The sequence below is a fragment of the Cyprinus carpio genome, chromosome A14, assembly GCF_018340385.1.
Source record: "Cyprinus carpio isolate SPL01 chromosome A14, ASM1834038v1, whole genome shotgun sequence".
Taxonomy (NCBI): Eukaryota; Metazoa; Chordata; class Actinopteri; order Cypriniformes; family Cyprinidae; genus Cyprinus; species Cyprinus carpio.
The window spans coordinates 27,332,788-27,347,802 of record NC_056585.1 but is presented as its reverse complement, the minus strand read 5'-3'; the positions used below and the strand labels follow the sequence as shown (position 1 = coordinate 27,347,802).

The following is a 15,015-nucleotide window of genomic DNA, read 5'->3' as shown; positions in this document are numbered from 1 at the left end:
AGCCTGTGTTTTGTTGCTGGTAGTGAGCCGTGGGGAATAGGCATCTACTACTGACAAAATACATGATTAAAGGAAGGCCACTGTGTTCAATGCATCAGACGGGCTGATTAGCATAGACTTTCCAGGGCTATCAACATTATATTATAACGACATTTACAAGATTCAAGGTCTATTTTATGTGGACCGTAAGAAGACATTAGGTGGCCTTAATGTTTTCTCCATTCCGCTTGTGTCTGGTGCATTTTATCCCATTTTTGGTGATAAAATGCTACTGGCTTCTCTTCGTTGTTTCTTGAGATATATTTTTTTTTGTGTGAACAGAGGAGCTGGATGAGATAGGAACAGCCTTTATATGCAGCGTTAGGAGCATAAGCTTGACTTGTGAATAATATTGCACCCTTCATTATGTGTTTTCACAGATTATTGGCTTGCACATTTGTTATAAATAAGTAAAATGACTTTTGTTTTTGTCAAATTCAGTCTGTATTTTAATCAAGACAGCTGTCTGGATTATATGTCGGTATGCTCCGCAAGTAAAAAGGTTGGAAAAACTATTTTTAACTATGAAACATTTTCACTATATTGAACAGCAGATAAAATATCTCTTATTTTCTGTTCTAAAGCTGCATTACTGAGGAAGACGAGGACATATTTCCCCTGGAAGTGACTTTTTGAAATTGCTTCTCTATCAACACATTGTACAAGCAAATCTATCTTTGCTCTGGGCTGTATCTATGGTACACACACACACACACACACACACACACACACACACACACACACACACACACACACACACACAAAAAAAACATATGTGTCTGCATATAGATTGGAAGAGTTGTGATTCCTACAATTTTTTAAACATCTTAAAATGTTTTGCTGTCTCAATTTTCTAAGAGCAATTTATTTTCCTTTGATGTCAGTAAGTGGTTTTTGTGCCCAGTTGAGTAATTGTGTCTGCGCTGGTTTCTGCAAGTGTGTGGTGTCTTCATATTTTCAGAATGCTAATGTTTAAAGCCCTCATACTTTTGATTAGCTGCTTTAGATTTAATATCATCTCTTTCGGTGTTGTGCTTAATGAAATGTTTGTGTGAGAATCAAGTTCTACATGATTCTCTGCGCATGAAGTAAAGGTCAGGGATGTGTGGTTAGGCTGTCATTAGCCAGTACCTCATATGTAAGCTGTGAATTAACCCTCATTCAAGATCCATGCTGTCTTTAAGTTTTAACAAACATTCATCATGCTGCTGGTTGCCACTGTAATAAAATGTATAGTTTGCATGACTGACAATTGACAAACAGGTTATGTAATGCTCACCATCTAATTCTTAATGGTCAGGGATGTTCTTTAACTGTCTAAAAATATTAGACTGAAGTTGGACCATGAACATTTACTTATTGAAAAAGTAAAATATTGCAAATCCTGACAAAAATAGCAATCAAGGTTAAAGGAATAGTTCACCCAAAAATGAAAATGTGGTGAAAATGTACTCACGCTCAGGCCATCCAAGATGTAGATGAGTTTGTTTCTTCATCAGATTTGGAGAAAGGTAGCATTGCATCAGTGTCTCAGCAATGGATGCTCTGCAGTGAATGGGTGCCGTCAGAATGAGAGTCCAAACAGCTGATAAAAACATCACAATAATCCACACCACTCCAGTCCATCAGTTAACATCTGGAGAAGACAAAAGCTGAGTGTTTGTAAGAAACAAATCTTTTTTTTTTTTTCTTTACATCAGAACTGTTGCTTCTGGCTAAAGTCCTCTATTAATAAGTAATCTCATCTGAATCAGGAGAGAAATCTGCACAGATCAAGCAAAGTTTATAAGCAAAAACAGCAAAACAGCTCAAAACAAATATGTTGATGGATTTGGATGTGAAAGACAGGAGACAGACTTTTTCATTAGAGGAAGGGATATAACAGATTATGGATCTGTATTTTAGCCAGAAACACTGATTTAAAATTAAAAACATCTTTAAGATGGATTTGTTTGTTACAAACATGCAACTTTTGGATTTTATTTGATGCTGTGGATTACTTGTGGATTATTGTGGTGTTTTTATCACCTGTTTGGACTCATTCTGACGGCACCCATTCACTGCAGAGCATCCATTGCTGAGACACTGATGCAATGCTACATTTCTACAAATCTGATGAAGAAACAAACTCATCCACATACTGGATAGCCTGAGGGTGAGTAAATTTTCAGCAAAGTTTCATTTTTGTGCGAACTAAACCTTTAAATAAAAATTTCAGTGATGAAATGTCATTGACAAATCACACTAGTTAAAACGTGACGTGTGTGTTTTCTACACCTCTAGTGTCACGAAATAGATTTGCAAATAAAAATACAACTGTGCAATATTTACAGGTGTTGATTTGCTTGATCTTGAATTTATATTTTAATCTTTTTTTTTTTTTTTTTTTTTTTTTTGAAGATTAACTTAAATAAAGTTTTGGTGTTGATAGAAAAGGAAAGAGTGAAGCTAGAATAAAGTGTTTAAACAAACAAACAAACAAACAAACAAACAAACAGAGAGTTTCTTTCTTTTGATATATCCACAGTTTACATATATCCTGGTGTTTCTTGAAGGATTAGTGAATATGATCAAAAATGCTGGTGGTGATTGATGGCTTCTTAAAAATATTCTGTGGGGGGAGAGTTTTAATGTGATGTGGGTGTATATAAATGTGTCCACAAATGTGAAAATGTATTTATATATTGAAGGTATATATAAAAAAATCACCGTAGTCATTTAAAACAGTTCTCTCTGTTTGATAATAATTAAAATGACATTCACATTTGCAGAACATCATTTTCTTTCCTCACAGAGAGCATTTGGGAAGGTATAAAGAGGCTCTGTTGGTGTCATCCTAACAGAGTCCATTAACTTTCATTTCCACTCTCATCCATTCTAAAGTGGGTCGTTAGTTTGGTGCATCTGGGTAACTGATCGGCTAATCTGTCTTTGATTTATGTGCAAGGAGAAGTGAGGACTTAGCACAGGGCTCTGAAGGAATTGATTACTGACATGGTTAATTGGCTAAACCCACTGGTACACTGAGACAGGCTTATTGGAAATGTCAAATCAAGCACTTCATTTGCATTCATGATGCATGGTGTCTATTCTGGCTTCTGCCAATGCAGCATTAGCGGACACATTTTGCGATGAAGAGATGCTGGGGTTTCACGCTGCCGTTGGAATCGTGCGACTGACCATCTGTCTTTGCACTACCGCAGCTCCCAAAGTTTATGGACACTTGATTGCAGTGTTGGTTCTTTGCATGCTCACTTAAAATATCAAACATTTAGATAGATGATGGAGAAGTACAGTATGTAATCATTCACCATTATTAGCCTCGGCATGTTAATTAACATCAATTACAAAGTGATTCAATTTATTCAACCTAACAATTAGACCTCATATGCCAATCATATTCTAAACAACAACCATTAATATTTTGGTAAATTTTAATGTTTTTTTTTTTCTGAATACCATTATTAATTTATCATGGAATTCTATTATTTTACAAAACTTTGTTGTAAATATGTTTATTTACACACTGTTATCAACGAACAGGCATTAAATAGACTGATGTAAGTACCACAAACCCTACAGGCTATAACGTACATGAGGTCATTTTGAACTGGACCAGGCTGAAGTCAGATTTTGATGACATGGACTGAATCTAGAGGATCCAGCATGTGGTAGATGAAAACCCTATAAGAGCAAATTCATTAAAAAATACTTGAAATATATTTTTTGTATGCTCTAAATAGCAAAAAAGCTTTAATATATAGCTAGGGCACGTGATATTTATCATCTGCGATAATATTGTAATTGTTTTTAATGATATGCAAGCTGACATTATTGAGTATATCATCACTTGCAAAACAAACAAAAACACGTCTTGAGAGTCCAAAATCACTGACTGCGTGATGAAGCCTGTTAGAACGCAATTAAAATGACCCTGTATTTAAAGTTATGAAAGCAAAAAATATTCCTGCTTGGGTTTTTGTTTTTTAAGATATGATATAGTAATATCATGTGAATGTGATCATTTTACACAACAGTTAAAAAAACAAGAAGTTAATATTGAGTGAGTTACATTTTAGTCTCAATATCATCTGTTTTTTTTTTCTGTTTAGCCAACAAATATAGTTTAAAATTATCGAAACGTCTGAATCTGTTTTTGAACAAATTATTTGAGTCAATAATTCAATAAGCCATTCATAAAGACTCTTGCTTAATTTCTAAATGAATCAGCCCATTTGAACGAATAGTTTGAATAAATGAATCAACGAATCACTCATTAAAACAGGAACTTGCTTCATATTTATTTATCCATGACAGGACTAAACCAGCCAAAGTAACAGCATAAATACACACTAAGCAAAATATTGTTTAATTATTGTTATGGAAAAATCCCCCTTAAATATCGTCAATTGTCAATATCGCACACTGCTTTATATAGCTACATTTTACAATGGAAACCTGCATATTGCTTGTTTGCCCACAGCTGTAAAGCAGCACTAAATTATAGAACGAAGATTTAATGAAAATTGATATTTTTGTCTAAATTGTTTTTCTGTTGCACTCCATCTGCTTGACCCGCTTGTTATGACAGACCTTTGTGAAATGAATATGTGCATAAATTTAAATGCATAAAGTGCGGTATAAAGAGCATAACAGTTATGTGCTGGGTAATAATTTCTCAAGCTCGTCAGCTCTGTCAGCACTTGACTGCATGCACTGGATCACATTAAACACAGCACGTATGAGCCTCTTGTAAAGATCTCTCATGCTTGGGACACAAACACTCACGTCTCGCCGTGGACATTCTCTGCACTAGCTAGCTATTAATGGGAAGAATTTTTCCATTAGTGCAGATTTTTGTTGCTTTTGATCAGTCCAGTTAAGAATATATCTGTGTCAGACCAATCAAGTTATGTGCTGAAAAAACCATATGAGCGGATTTATAGTGGTTTATTTTGCGTTATCTTTTGTTTGGTGTGAGAGCGAGGGGATTGACAGTGTATTATTACAGTTTACTAAAACTATAACTAAAAGCATTAAAAAGTTTTACTTAAAAAAAAAAAACAACTGAAATTAAATAAAATATAAAAGCTTGTTTCCAAGGAAACATTTCTTATTTTCATTTAGTTTAACTGAATCTCCTAAAATACCTACAACTAAGACTGAAATAAAAATTAATGAACATATACTCATATAAAAAAATAATAATACAAATGAAAACAAAATTACTTAATAGGAACAAAATTACTAAAACTTTAACTAAAATTAAAAAAAAAAAAAAATCAGAAAATAAAAACTAATTCAGAGTATTAATAAAACCTATAATAATATCTCATAGATACTAAAATGACACTCACGTCAAATATGTGGGAGTCTGGTAATCTGAATTGGACAGACAACTCACGATACACTCAGAGAGAGTCTATGAACACAATAACAGCTCTGAGTCTGAATGAAACCGCTGATAACAAGGGATGTTTTTGTGAGTCTTTCTAACTGACTCATTAAAAAGAACCGATTCATAAGTCATGTTTTCGTGAATTGGAAATATAATTTATTTATTTTTTGCCTGCAAGGAAACACATTAGCTGTGTCCCAATTCATAGAAAATTCATACTTCATAGACTTCATAGATCCTGAATTGCACACATGTCCTTTAAAGAAGTGATTTGAGTGAGTGAAAACAGTGACTCCTAAAGTCTTTGTTTGAACTGGATACGTTTGTGCTAACTCGGAAATCAGACTTGAGCCAAAACAACTCGCCCGTCGGTTTGGATCAGATATTGGTCAGTGAGACCATGCTGATTTGGGACAATAATCATCAGGTGGACACAGACTGTGGAATTGTACCATTCATCTTTACAATCACAGGCCCACTTAGGGGTCTCTCAGACAACAGGTTGTCATTTTTTTGATCAATAGAGCTCCTGCTGTGCAATTTTGCTTCTCACGTTGCACAATAGACAGGGCACCAGCCGCTTGAAACAGACTGTGTGTTTGTTATTGTGTGTGTACAAAAATATTGAAGAAAAAGCTATGCTTTGCTGGTTGAAAGTGCATAATTATATGTATCTGTACCAAACTGTTAACCTTAGAATGAGTTTGTGTTTTGTTCGATAGTAATTGATCACATGTAATCTGGATTACGTTATCAGATCCCAAAAATTAAGTACTTGTAATTAGATTATAATACATTTTAAAATAGTTATAATCAGACTACAGTTACTTTTTAATTGGTTACATGACTACATATTATTCACACAAAATCAATAATTTATATAATTTTTTTTCTCAGTTTTTTTTATTTTTATATTAATATGGTACAAAATTATTGTATTTAAATCAATGTTATAAATGAGTTAGGTCAAAAGTAATCTGAAAGTACTCAAAAAGTAGTCTGATTATATTACCTACAGTAAAATTTGTAATGTAACGGATTACGTTAATAACTAGAATTTTTGTCTTGTAATTTGGAATCAGTAACGGACTACAATTTGCCCAGAACTGGTTATACGTGAAGGCTTTGTGGCAGCAGTGATATTAACAGAATGTTTTATTATATTTTTTAAAACTAATATGACACTCGTTCCTTTCAAGAATGTTGTTTCAGTGCTAAAATGCTTGTGTGTATTGCAAGATAAATATATGCACAGCTATATAAAAGTTCCTGGTTAAACCCTAGAAGAGGTAAAACACCAGACAGCTCATTTTGAAGACTGTTTTCACTCTGAGAAAGTCAGAAGCACCATAAAAGTAGTTTATATGACTAGTGTGCACTACATTCCAAGTCTCCTGAAGACGTGATGAAAGCAAAGGTTTTAGTATTTTGAAAATCTTGCCCTCTGGCGTAGCTCTCAGATCTCAAATCACAATTGTATATATTCAAACTTGAGTAACGTTCAGTACCGTCGGGATTCATGAATTCAGAAAATGTCACATTAGCTAACAAATATTTTTAGATTAGATTGTATGTTATGATATGGCAGCTAGCGTTACATTTTCACCTTCACAGATCTCTGTTCTCTTGCCTTTCCAGCTGAGCATCTGAAAAAAGATTGCATGAATAGTCATTCAGTGGAACCCGACTGACAAGCACTCAAACAGAGAACATATTGGTAATATTGTGCGGCCTGCAGGATTGTGAGAGTGTGAAGGACAAATACTGAGTGAAACACACCCTTTATTCAATAATAGCAGCATATGTGTTTCTTCAGACAACATTTTGGCCGATTTTTTCCCCTTTATTTGGTCATACAGGGTCTGTTAGTGTTTTGGGATCAAAGCTTTTGCCAGGAATTGTGGAAGATGTGCTTAAAATCAGAAATGTGCAGCTCTTTTTTTGGTTTGTCACCTATATTCATGATACTGCACAAAAATTGTGACAGCGGTGGGACTGTACTGTACTTGTTACTATCTTGCAACTAGAATTTTTCTTTATGTAGATATTCCGTTTAGTTTGTACCTGTGCATCTCATGTGAAAGTACAAAAAAATAAAAAATACAAAAGCTATCATTTCTTTTCAGAAGGTACTAATATGTGCCATTTTGGTACTAATATGTACACTTTAAGGACAAATGTCTACCTTTTAGCTACTAATATGCAACTTTTAGGGGTAAATAAGGTACAAAGGTGCACAAAGGTTCCAGTTACCACTTTTATAACTTGTTTTTTTCCGAGAGTGCACAATGCTTACTGACTTCACATGTTGATCACAACCTGGTGATAACTTTGCACAGACACATTTAGTATGTTTTTATAGTTTCATATTCACAAATCAATGAATTAAAAAGCATTTCTTATGTTATATGCCAATTAATTCAATAATTTATTGCGTATTTGCTGGGAAAATCTCCAAATTAAAGGGATAGCCAAAAATTATGTCATCATTTTCTCCACTTCTTTCAGACCTGAGTTTATGGAAGTTTGACAAAAAAGATGATATTTTGAAGAATGTTGGAAACTAAAGAGTTGAAGGTAGCCGTTGACTTCCATATTAGTTTTCCAAACTATGGAAGTCAGTGGCTCCCATTCACTCTTCAGAATAGTTTATTTTGTGTTCAGCCAGAAGAAAACAAACTCATTCAGGTTTGGAACAACTTGAGGGTGAACAAATGATAACATACTTTTCATTTTTGGGTGAACTGTCCCTTTAAGATGTATTCAAAGCAGCGCTGGCAGAAGAATTTGCAAAAAACATCCTTTGCATTTAGATTTTAAGCACGTGATAATTCATGCTGAACTTTCTGTGATGGTAGGATTGCGTTTTGATTTTTGGTGAGTTTTATTTGATGCTTGATTAACTTTCTGTGATGGTAGGACAATTCTTTTTATCTTTTTGCATTACATGATTTATCACAGTGGAAAATTCTTTGTTGTTTATGGTTAAAGTGAACATGAATTGTTAAATTGCATTAATTGTTACTATTTTTAATTTTAAGCTTATTACATTATTTTTTAATTTGCATGAATTTTTTTGTAATTTTTTTCCTTAATTTTGCTATGTTAAACATGCTAAATTGACAACTCTATTTAAAATCACATTTAATTTAGTCTCATGTTTTTTTGTTTATTTTTTTGCTTGATTTTTAACAGCTGCTTGTATCACAGAGATACTTTCATTTCCGTAAATATAAATAAATATTCAAAAGATGTTTTTACAAAACCCATATGCCACTGGTTATTCAGAATTTTTTATTTTTTATTTTTTTTTTAACCAGAATATGAGCTTACTCAGGTAATAGTAATCAGGTTACAACATTTTCTTGACATAATCGGAATAAGACCAAATATGACCCAATTTTCTCATTACAAGATACAAGTTACTGTTATTATTTAAACAACTAACTCTAATGAACTAAAATGTAGATTTTACAGATGCATCATTTGAAGTCTAAGAACCGTAAACGATTATAATGCTTTATATAGCTCCACACGCACTGTGCTGTGTAACTATAGATACTAAACATGATCTTTGCGAGTGTCAGATTTTGTGTAATGAGGAAAAAATATGGCATTCATCACAGCATGCAGTTCTAGTCATTAGAGCAGAAATTATCATCACACATTACAGAAGCCAGTCTCGAGGGCCAGTTGTTCAGGGCTTAACAAACAAGCTTTATACCTCACTCCCATATGAATTAACTCAAACCCGTCTCCCTCATGGCCACAATTTTTAACGTAAATCTCGAAAAGAAAGAAAGAAAAGGAATAAATTACACATGCATCAGGACTTAGTTAAATAAGCAGCATCCCTCGTTAATATGCGTCCTAGTCTAGTGGAAGGAAGAGAACAGGTTTGTTTAATTGAAATAATGAATTGTCTGGTTGTGTGTGGTTTGATCAGATGGCGGCTGGGCTGCTTTTTTTTCTTTTTCTTTTTTATCAGACTATTCCCTCCCTAATCCAGCTCAGGCACTAATGTTGAACAATGCTCCAATAAGATATAGAAAGTCTCATTTTGCCCGCTGTCATGTTGATTTATTCTCATGTCTGAAGTCATGATACATCGCCTTCCCTGCCTCCACAAAACTGACTGCATATGGTTGCATCTGTCAGAAAGCCTTTGAGTTTTTCGGGTGCAAAATATCAGCCCACAGGTCCTGCTATTCCCGACTGAGGCTGAAAAACATCAGGCTATCACCGACAAGCACACCGATGGATGAAAAGCCACGTCAAAGTCATGCAACGATGCGTTTCAACAGTGAGCTGTTCAGTTGCGTTCCGGTCCAAAAATGTGGTTGTGATTTTACCTTTTATTTGACATCATCATTAGTTCAAAACACCAGCACATGCATAAATCTGTTAGATGTTGAAATAATGTTTTTTTTTTCTCTCTCATTTTGTTTGAATTTCGTTCAGAGCCCTTTTCTCATGCAATTTAATCAGTGGATTAACAGATGGTGTTGCAACCTGTAGTATATTTTATGTATCTGTCAGGAAACGACTCTCAATGTCACATTTTATTTTATGTAAATGCATTCATTCTGACTCTCTGGGCAATGCCAAGTTATGTCTCCAGAATTAGAAGCTTATCGTGTTACTGACATCATTTAAATTTACCAGGTAATGTATGATATATGAAATAAAAGCAAATGCTTATGCAATATATGATGTCTGCGATTGGCTTACAAATTTGAGTAATATTATAGTGCTAAAAATCCAGGTTAAAAGAGCCCAACCTTATACAAATCTCCCATTATGCTATATAATCACCAAATATTGGTTTCAATCGTTGTCAACTTGTTTTATTTCAATAAGCACAGGTTTGTAATTTTTTTTTTAAATGGATTGATCGCAGGCCTCATTTATATGAACTTATTCACCTTAGTTTTGTGAGTGTAAAAAGTATTATTTGTGGATCATTTTGGCAATGTTTACTTAAAATCTGCATAAGCCCAGTGAGCAGTGTTGCCAAGTCAGTGTTTTTCTTAATCTAAGATTTGGTAATAATATAACATCAGGAGAAATTTATAAGCAGTTATTTTGTAGGCCAGTCATTTTTGAGGTAACAAGGGGGAAAAAAAGTGTAAGCAAAGTCAGAAACTCAATATGAGGGTTTAAAACCATAAATACAGTAAACACACAGAATTCAAGTACTGTAAATGCAATTTATGAAGAGTGTACGTTGTGAAAACGACACACAGAATATGGTCACAGACAAGACCCGGATCAGCATGCAGTAGTTAGTGAAAGTAAATAATTACATTTGAACGGCAGATGGGATGTGATTGTATTTAATGAAGTGCAGGTGTTTGAGGGTAGCCTGTGAAACCTGATGGTTATTTAATAGCCGTATTGCATGGCAAAGGAGACGCTTGTGTCTGGTGGCCACTGTTTCTGATGCTGAGAAGATGGATATTGCTGTGTTAGTTGTTTGCTGCCTGAGTGATATCAATAAAATACACTTCACAGCTCTAGTAAACCACATCTGACTAAGCTTTGGTGGTGAATTTGACAAAAATCCCTTCTTTATTGCCTTTAGCTCTGCAGGTATTGCTTTCTGCCGGGAGAGACTGTCTCATAGCGGGAGACACCTGCTCCAGTGATGAGACCTGCAGCCCGCGTCTCCGGACCCTGCGCCAGTGCGTCGCCGGTAACGGCAGCATGAAACTCGGCCCTGGAGCCCGCAGTCAGTGTGCAAACGCTGTCTCTGCCCTGCTGTCCAGCCCTCTGTACGGCTGCCAATGCAGACGAGGCATGAAGAAAGAGAAAAACTGTCTCAGCATATACTGGAGTCTCCACCAGTCTGGCATCCATGGCGAGTAACATTATAATATTTTATTTTATGTCTATATAGTAAAATATATACAGATACACAGTATATAGACGTATCAAAGGCTGCTTTTATTTGATAAAAAATACAGTAAAAACAGTAATATTTTTATAATATTTTTACAATTTAAAATAGCTATATTCTATGTGAATATATTTTAAAATGTAATTTATTTCTGTGATCGAAGCTGAATTTTCAGCATCATTACTCCAGTCTTCAGTGTCACATGATCTTTAGAAATCATTCTAATATGATGATTTGCTGCTCAAGAAACTCCAGTCTTCAGTCACATAATTCTTTAGAAATCATTAACCGTGACTCTTTTTAGGATTCTTTGTTGCATAGAAAGCTCAAAAGAACAGCATTTATTTGAAATAACAATCTTTTGTAATTATAAATAACTTTACTGTCACTTTTGATCAATTTAATGCATCCTTGCAGAATAAAAGCAATAATTTATTTATATATATATATATATATATATATATATATATATATATATATATATATATATATATATATATATATATATATATATAAATCACAAAACTTCCTTTTATTTGTAAAAACATGAAACAAATTTGTAAAAACATGCAATTCAGAAATTCTCATGGCATTGACGTCACAAGCATGAAGACACTAACATATGACTTATGGCTGCCTATAAACTCATATGCAGCATTCAGTAACTTGACCTGCCCTCATGAAGTGTGAACTGTACTGTTATGCAGCTGTAATGCAGTCCAAATTGGCCGTAAACACATGGAATTCTTAAAGGTGTCAACGACAGAATGGAAAAACGTTCATGTAACAATGTGTCCTATAACCAGACACAAAGCTATAAAGCGTTAAATGTTAAAATCTCTTTCAAATTTAATTGAAGTTGATGTCCTAACCAACCGCAGCGGAACTTTTTGCCGGTTGCTTGGTTTTCTTGATGCGTTTTTTGCCACGTCTGGCTCGCAGAGAAATCTCACTGCTCTGTAGATGGAAAAATATAAGACCATTTCACACTTTTAAGAGCGCTTTTTAAAATCAGACACCGGCAAAACATCTATAACAATATATTTGAAATGTACATGTTGCTTACAGAAAGTTTTAATTTTGTACTTTTGAAAGGCTGTCAAAGCAGTGGCATAATGTGAGCAGTGCTGGGTAGTAACTGATTATGTAATCAGATTCCAAAAATTAAGATTGTGTTACATTTGAAAATACTCTACAGTAGACTACAGTTACTTTTTATTGGTCACATGATACAAACTAATATATTTACTTAAATTATTTTTAAAATAAAATATTTCATCATTTTTTAGTAAGTGTTTATTTTTAATGATAACATTTTTTTAAATTAATTTACATTTTTTATGGTTTAATTTTATTAGATTTTCATTCATGAAAAAAATTAACCCAATTTTAACCCCAGTTTGGGAAACCATGATGTAATGTAAAGTTTAATGCATGTCATGTTGTTAATAACAACAGATTGAATATATTTTCTTTCTCCTTAAATTTTTATATAAATATGGCACAAGATTATATTAAATCAATGTGATAAATGAATTTGGTCAAAAGTAATGTAAAAGTAATCAAAAACTAGTCCAATTATATATCCTAAAATGTAATGGATTATGTTACTGACTAGAATTTTTGTTATGTAATTTCGAATCAGTATTGGACTACGATTTGTGATTATTTACTGTGTTCACATTTTTTTTTTACAGTTATATGTTTTGCAGTCTCATATGTCGCACTTGGAAAAGACACCATAAAAAAAAAATCAATTATGCCTGTTTTTGTGAAAAACACCTTCAGTATCACCCGACTCCATGAGGTCCCTAAAAATATATTGTTCTGTATAAAACATTTCATATACGATGCAATTTCTGAAACAAGATGTTTGTTCTCGCAGGGCTCAACCTGGTAGAGAACTATCCATATGAAGCGATAGAGAAAGGATATGACTTTGTCCGTCTGGCCTCCATCACTGCAGGTAAGATGATCCATTTCATACAATATGGTGACCTACGACCTTTCAAAATATTGATAAACAAAGACGCAATCAAATATGAAAATGCTTTTTAATAAATAAAGCTTCTTGTAAAAATTTGTAATGGCAGCCAACATGTCTTTATCTACAGCCTCTTTGTATTGTGACTGACTAGAGCTCAGGGCTTAGAAATAGACTTAAAAAGCAGAGTTAGAATACACACACACACACACACACACACACACACACACACACACACACACACACACACACACACACACACACACACACACACACACACACACACAGGGACTCTCGTACAATAATGTTCTCTTGAAATGTCATGGTGCTCTGACATCTTATTAGCATCGCAAATGTGTAAATGTGTCTCTGGTGTGGCAGAATCTCAGTCATTGTGTATTAGTGTTGCTCTGAAACATGTTTTCACTGTCATCTCCTTTAGTTCTACCCTTGTTTTTGTTCAGCTGTCCCATGGAAATTAGTCATGATTCTCAAGCTTTGTGTCTGGACTGGATTTTTCATCAGCTCTGTAAGAATCAACAAAGCTGTAAGGTGAATGATTAATCACAATGAAATACAGAGAGAGAGAGATTTCCAGAGTCTGAGTGAGCTGCTTTTTCATTTTCCTCAGCTTTTACCGACCTTAGCCTTAGTTACTTACTGTGCTTTTGTATTACCATCACGATGTAGGCCGTTCAGTTTGATGATGTTGATCGGAAAGCTAAAATGATTTCTCTGAAAGATGTTTCGACAGCATTCCGCTTAATTTGTTCCATCTCATTTTCATTCCTGACTTCCTTTCACATCATGAGGCATTTCCTTTGGTCGTAATGATTTGTGACTCAAACTAGTCTGCCCTTGTGTTATCTGAACCTCGAGTCACATCACTCCAGCATTTCTCTTTCCACAACATGTGCAACGGTGACCAAATCATCCCACATCTGATAGCCACAGAACATCTGTGAACCCAACAATCTTAAAAAATAAAGATGGCAAGAAACAAAAAAAGATCTTGTTGGAACAGGACAAGCATTAAAGCAAATGCTTTCAAAATCAAGACGTATCATTAAGACATCAAAGTAGAAATATTTAGATAAAAAGTCTTAGCGTTTCAAGTCATAATGACAAATATGAGAATAAATGCATTGCATCCAAACCCTGCTTTATTCTCGTAATTTAAACCTTTTCGAAACATTTTAAAACATTTTATTTTCAAAACGTACTGTTACAAACAAATCCTCAAAATCATACTTTGTCTTTTCATTTATTGAAATAAAGCTGAAATAAGATATAAATATTACTAAATGAATTTGTATCTGTTGAAATACTTAAATTACTAAAAATAAAATAAGTTAAAACTAAATAGAAAAATTTAAACAAATAAAAATTTCAAAATCAAAAATTCAAAAACTTAAATAATTATAATTATTATTTTTATTGAATTAATTTAAACTAACATTAATATGAAAGCTGAAAATATAAAAATAAAAGCTCTAAATGATACTAAAAATAACACTAGCCTAATGCCATCTTTAAAAGTAACAAAGAGCATATTATTCTCTATTTTTTTTTTTTTTTTTTTTTTTTTTTTTTTTTATAACCATCTATGTTCTAGTGCTTCACAAAACCCCAAAATCAAAACACTCCTCAGAAGAACTTATAATATATCATGAATAACCTTTAAATCTCCAAAGA

The 15,015-nt window shown here is 33.6% G+C and overlaps 1 protein-coding gene across 2 annotated transcripts in view; it reads left to right on the top strand.

Moving 5' to 3' along the window:
- LOC109069086 (GDNF family receptor alpha-4-like) overlaps nt 1-15,015 on the top strand; it is a 57,936-nt gene that overhangs the window by 31,063 nt on the left and 11,858 nt on the right. The window contains exons 1-3 of one of the 2 annotated variants that reach the window (XM_042770425.1): nt 10,828-10,904; nt 11,022-11,297; nt 13,222-13,302. In XM_042770425.1, the coding sequence (XP_042626359.1) occupies nt 10,880-10,904; nt 11,022-11,297; nt 13,222-13,302 (382 nt within the window). In that variant the 5' untranslated portion in view covers nt 10,828-10,879. Of the gene's footprint in view, nt 1-10,827; nt 10,905-11,021; nt 11,298-13,221; nt 13,303-15,015 lie in introns of those variants that run through there. The other variant, XM_042770424.1, reaches the window with a different exon arrangement.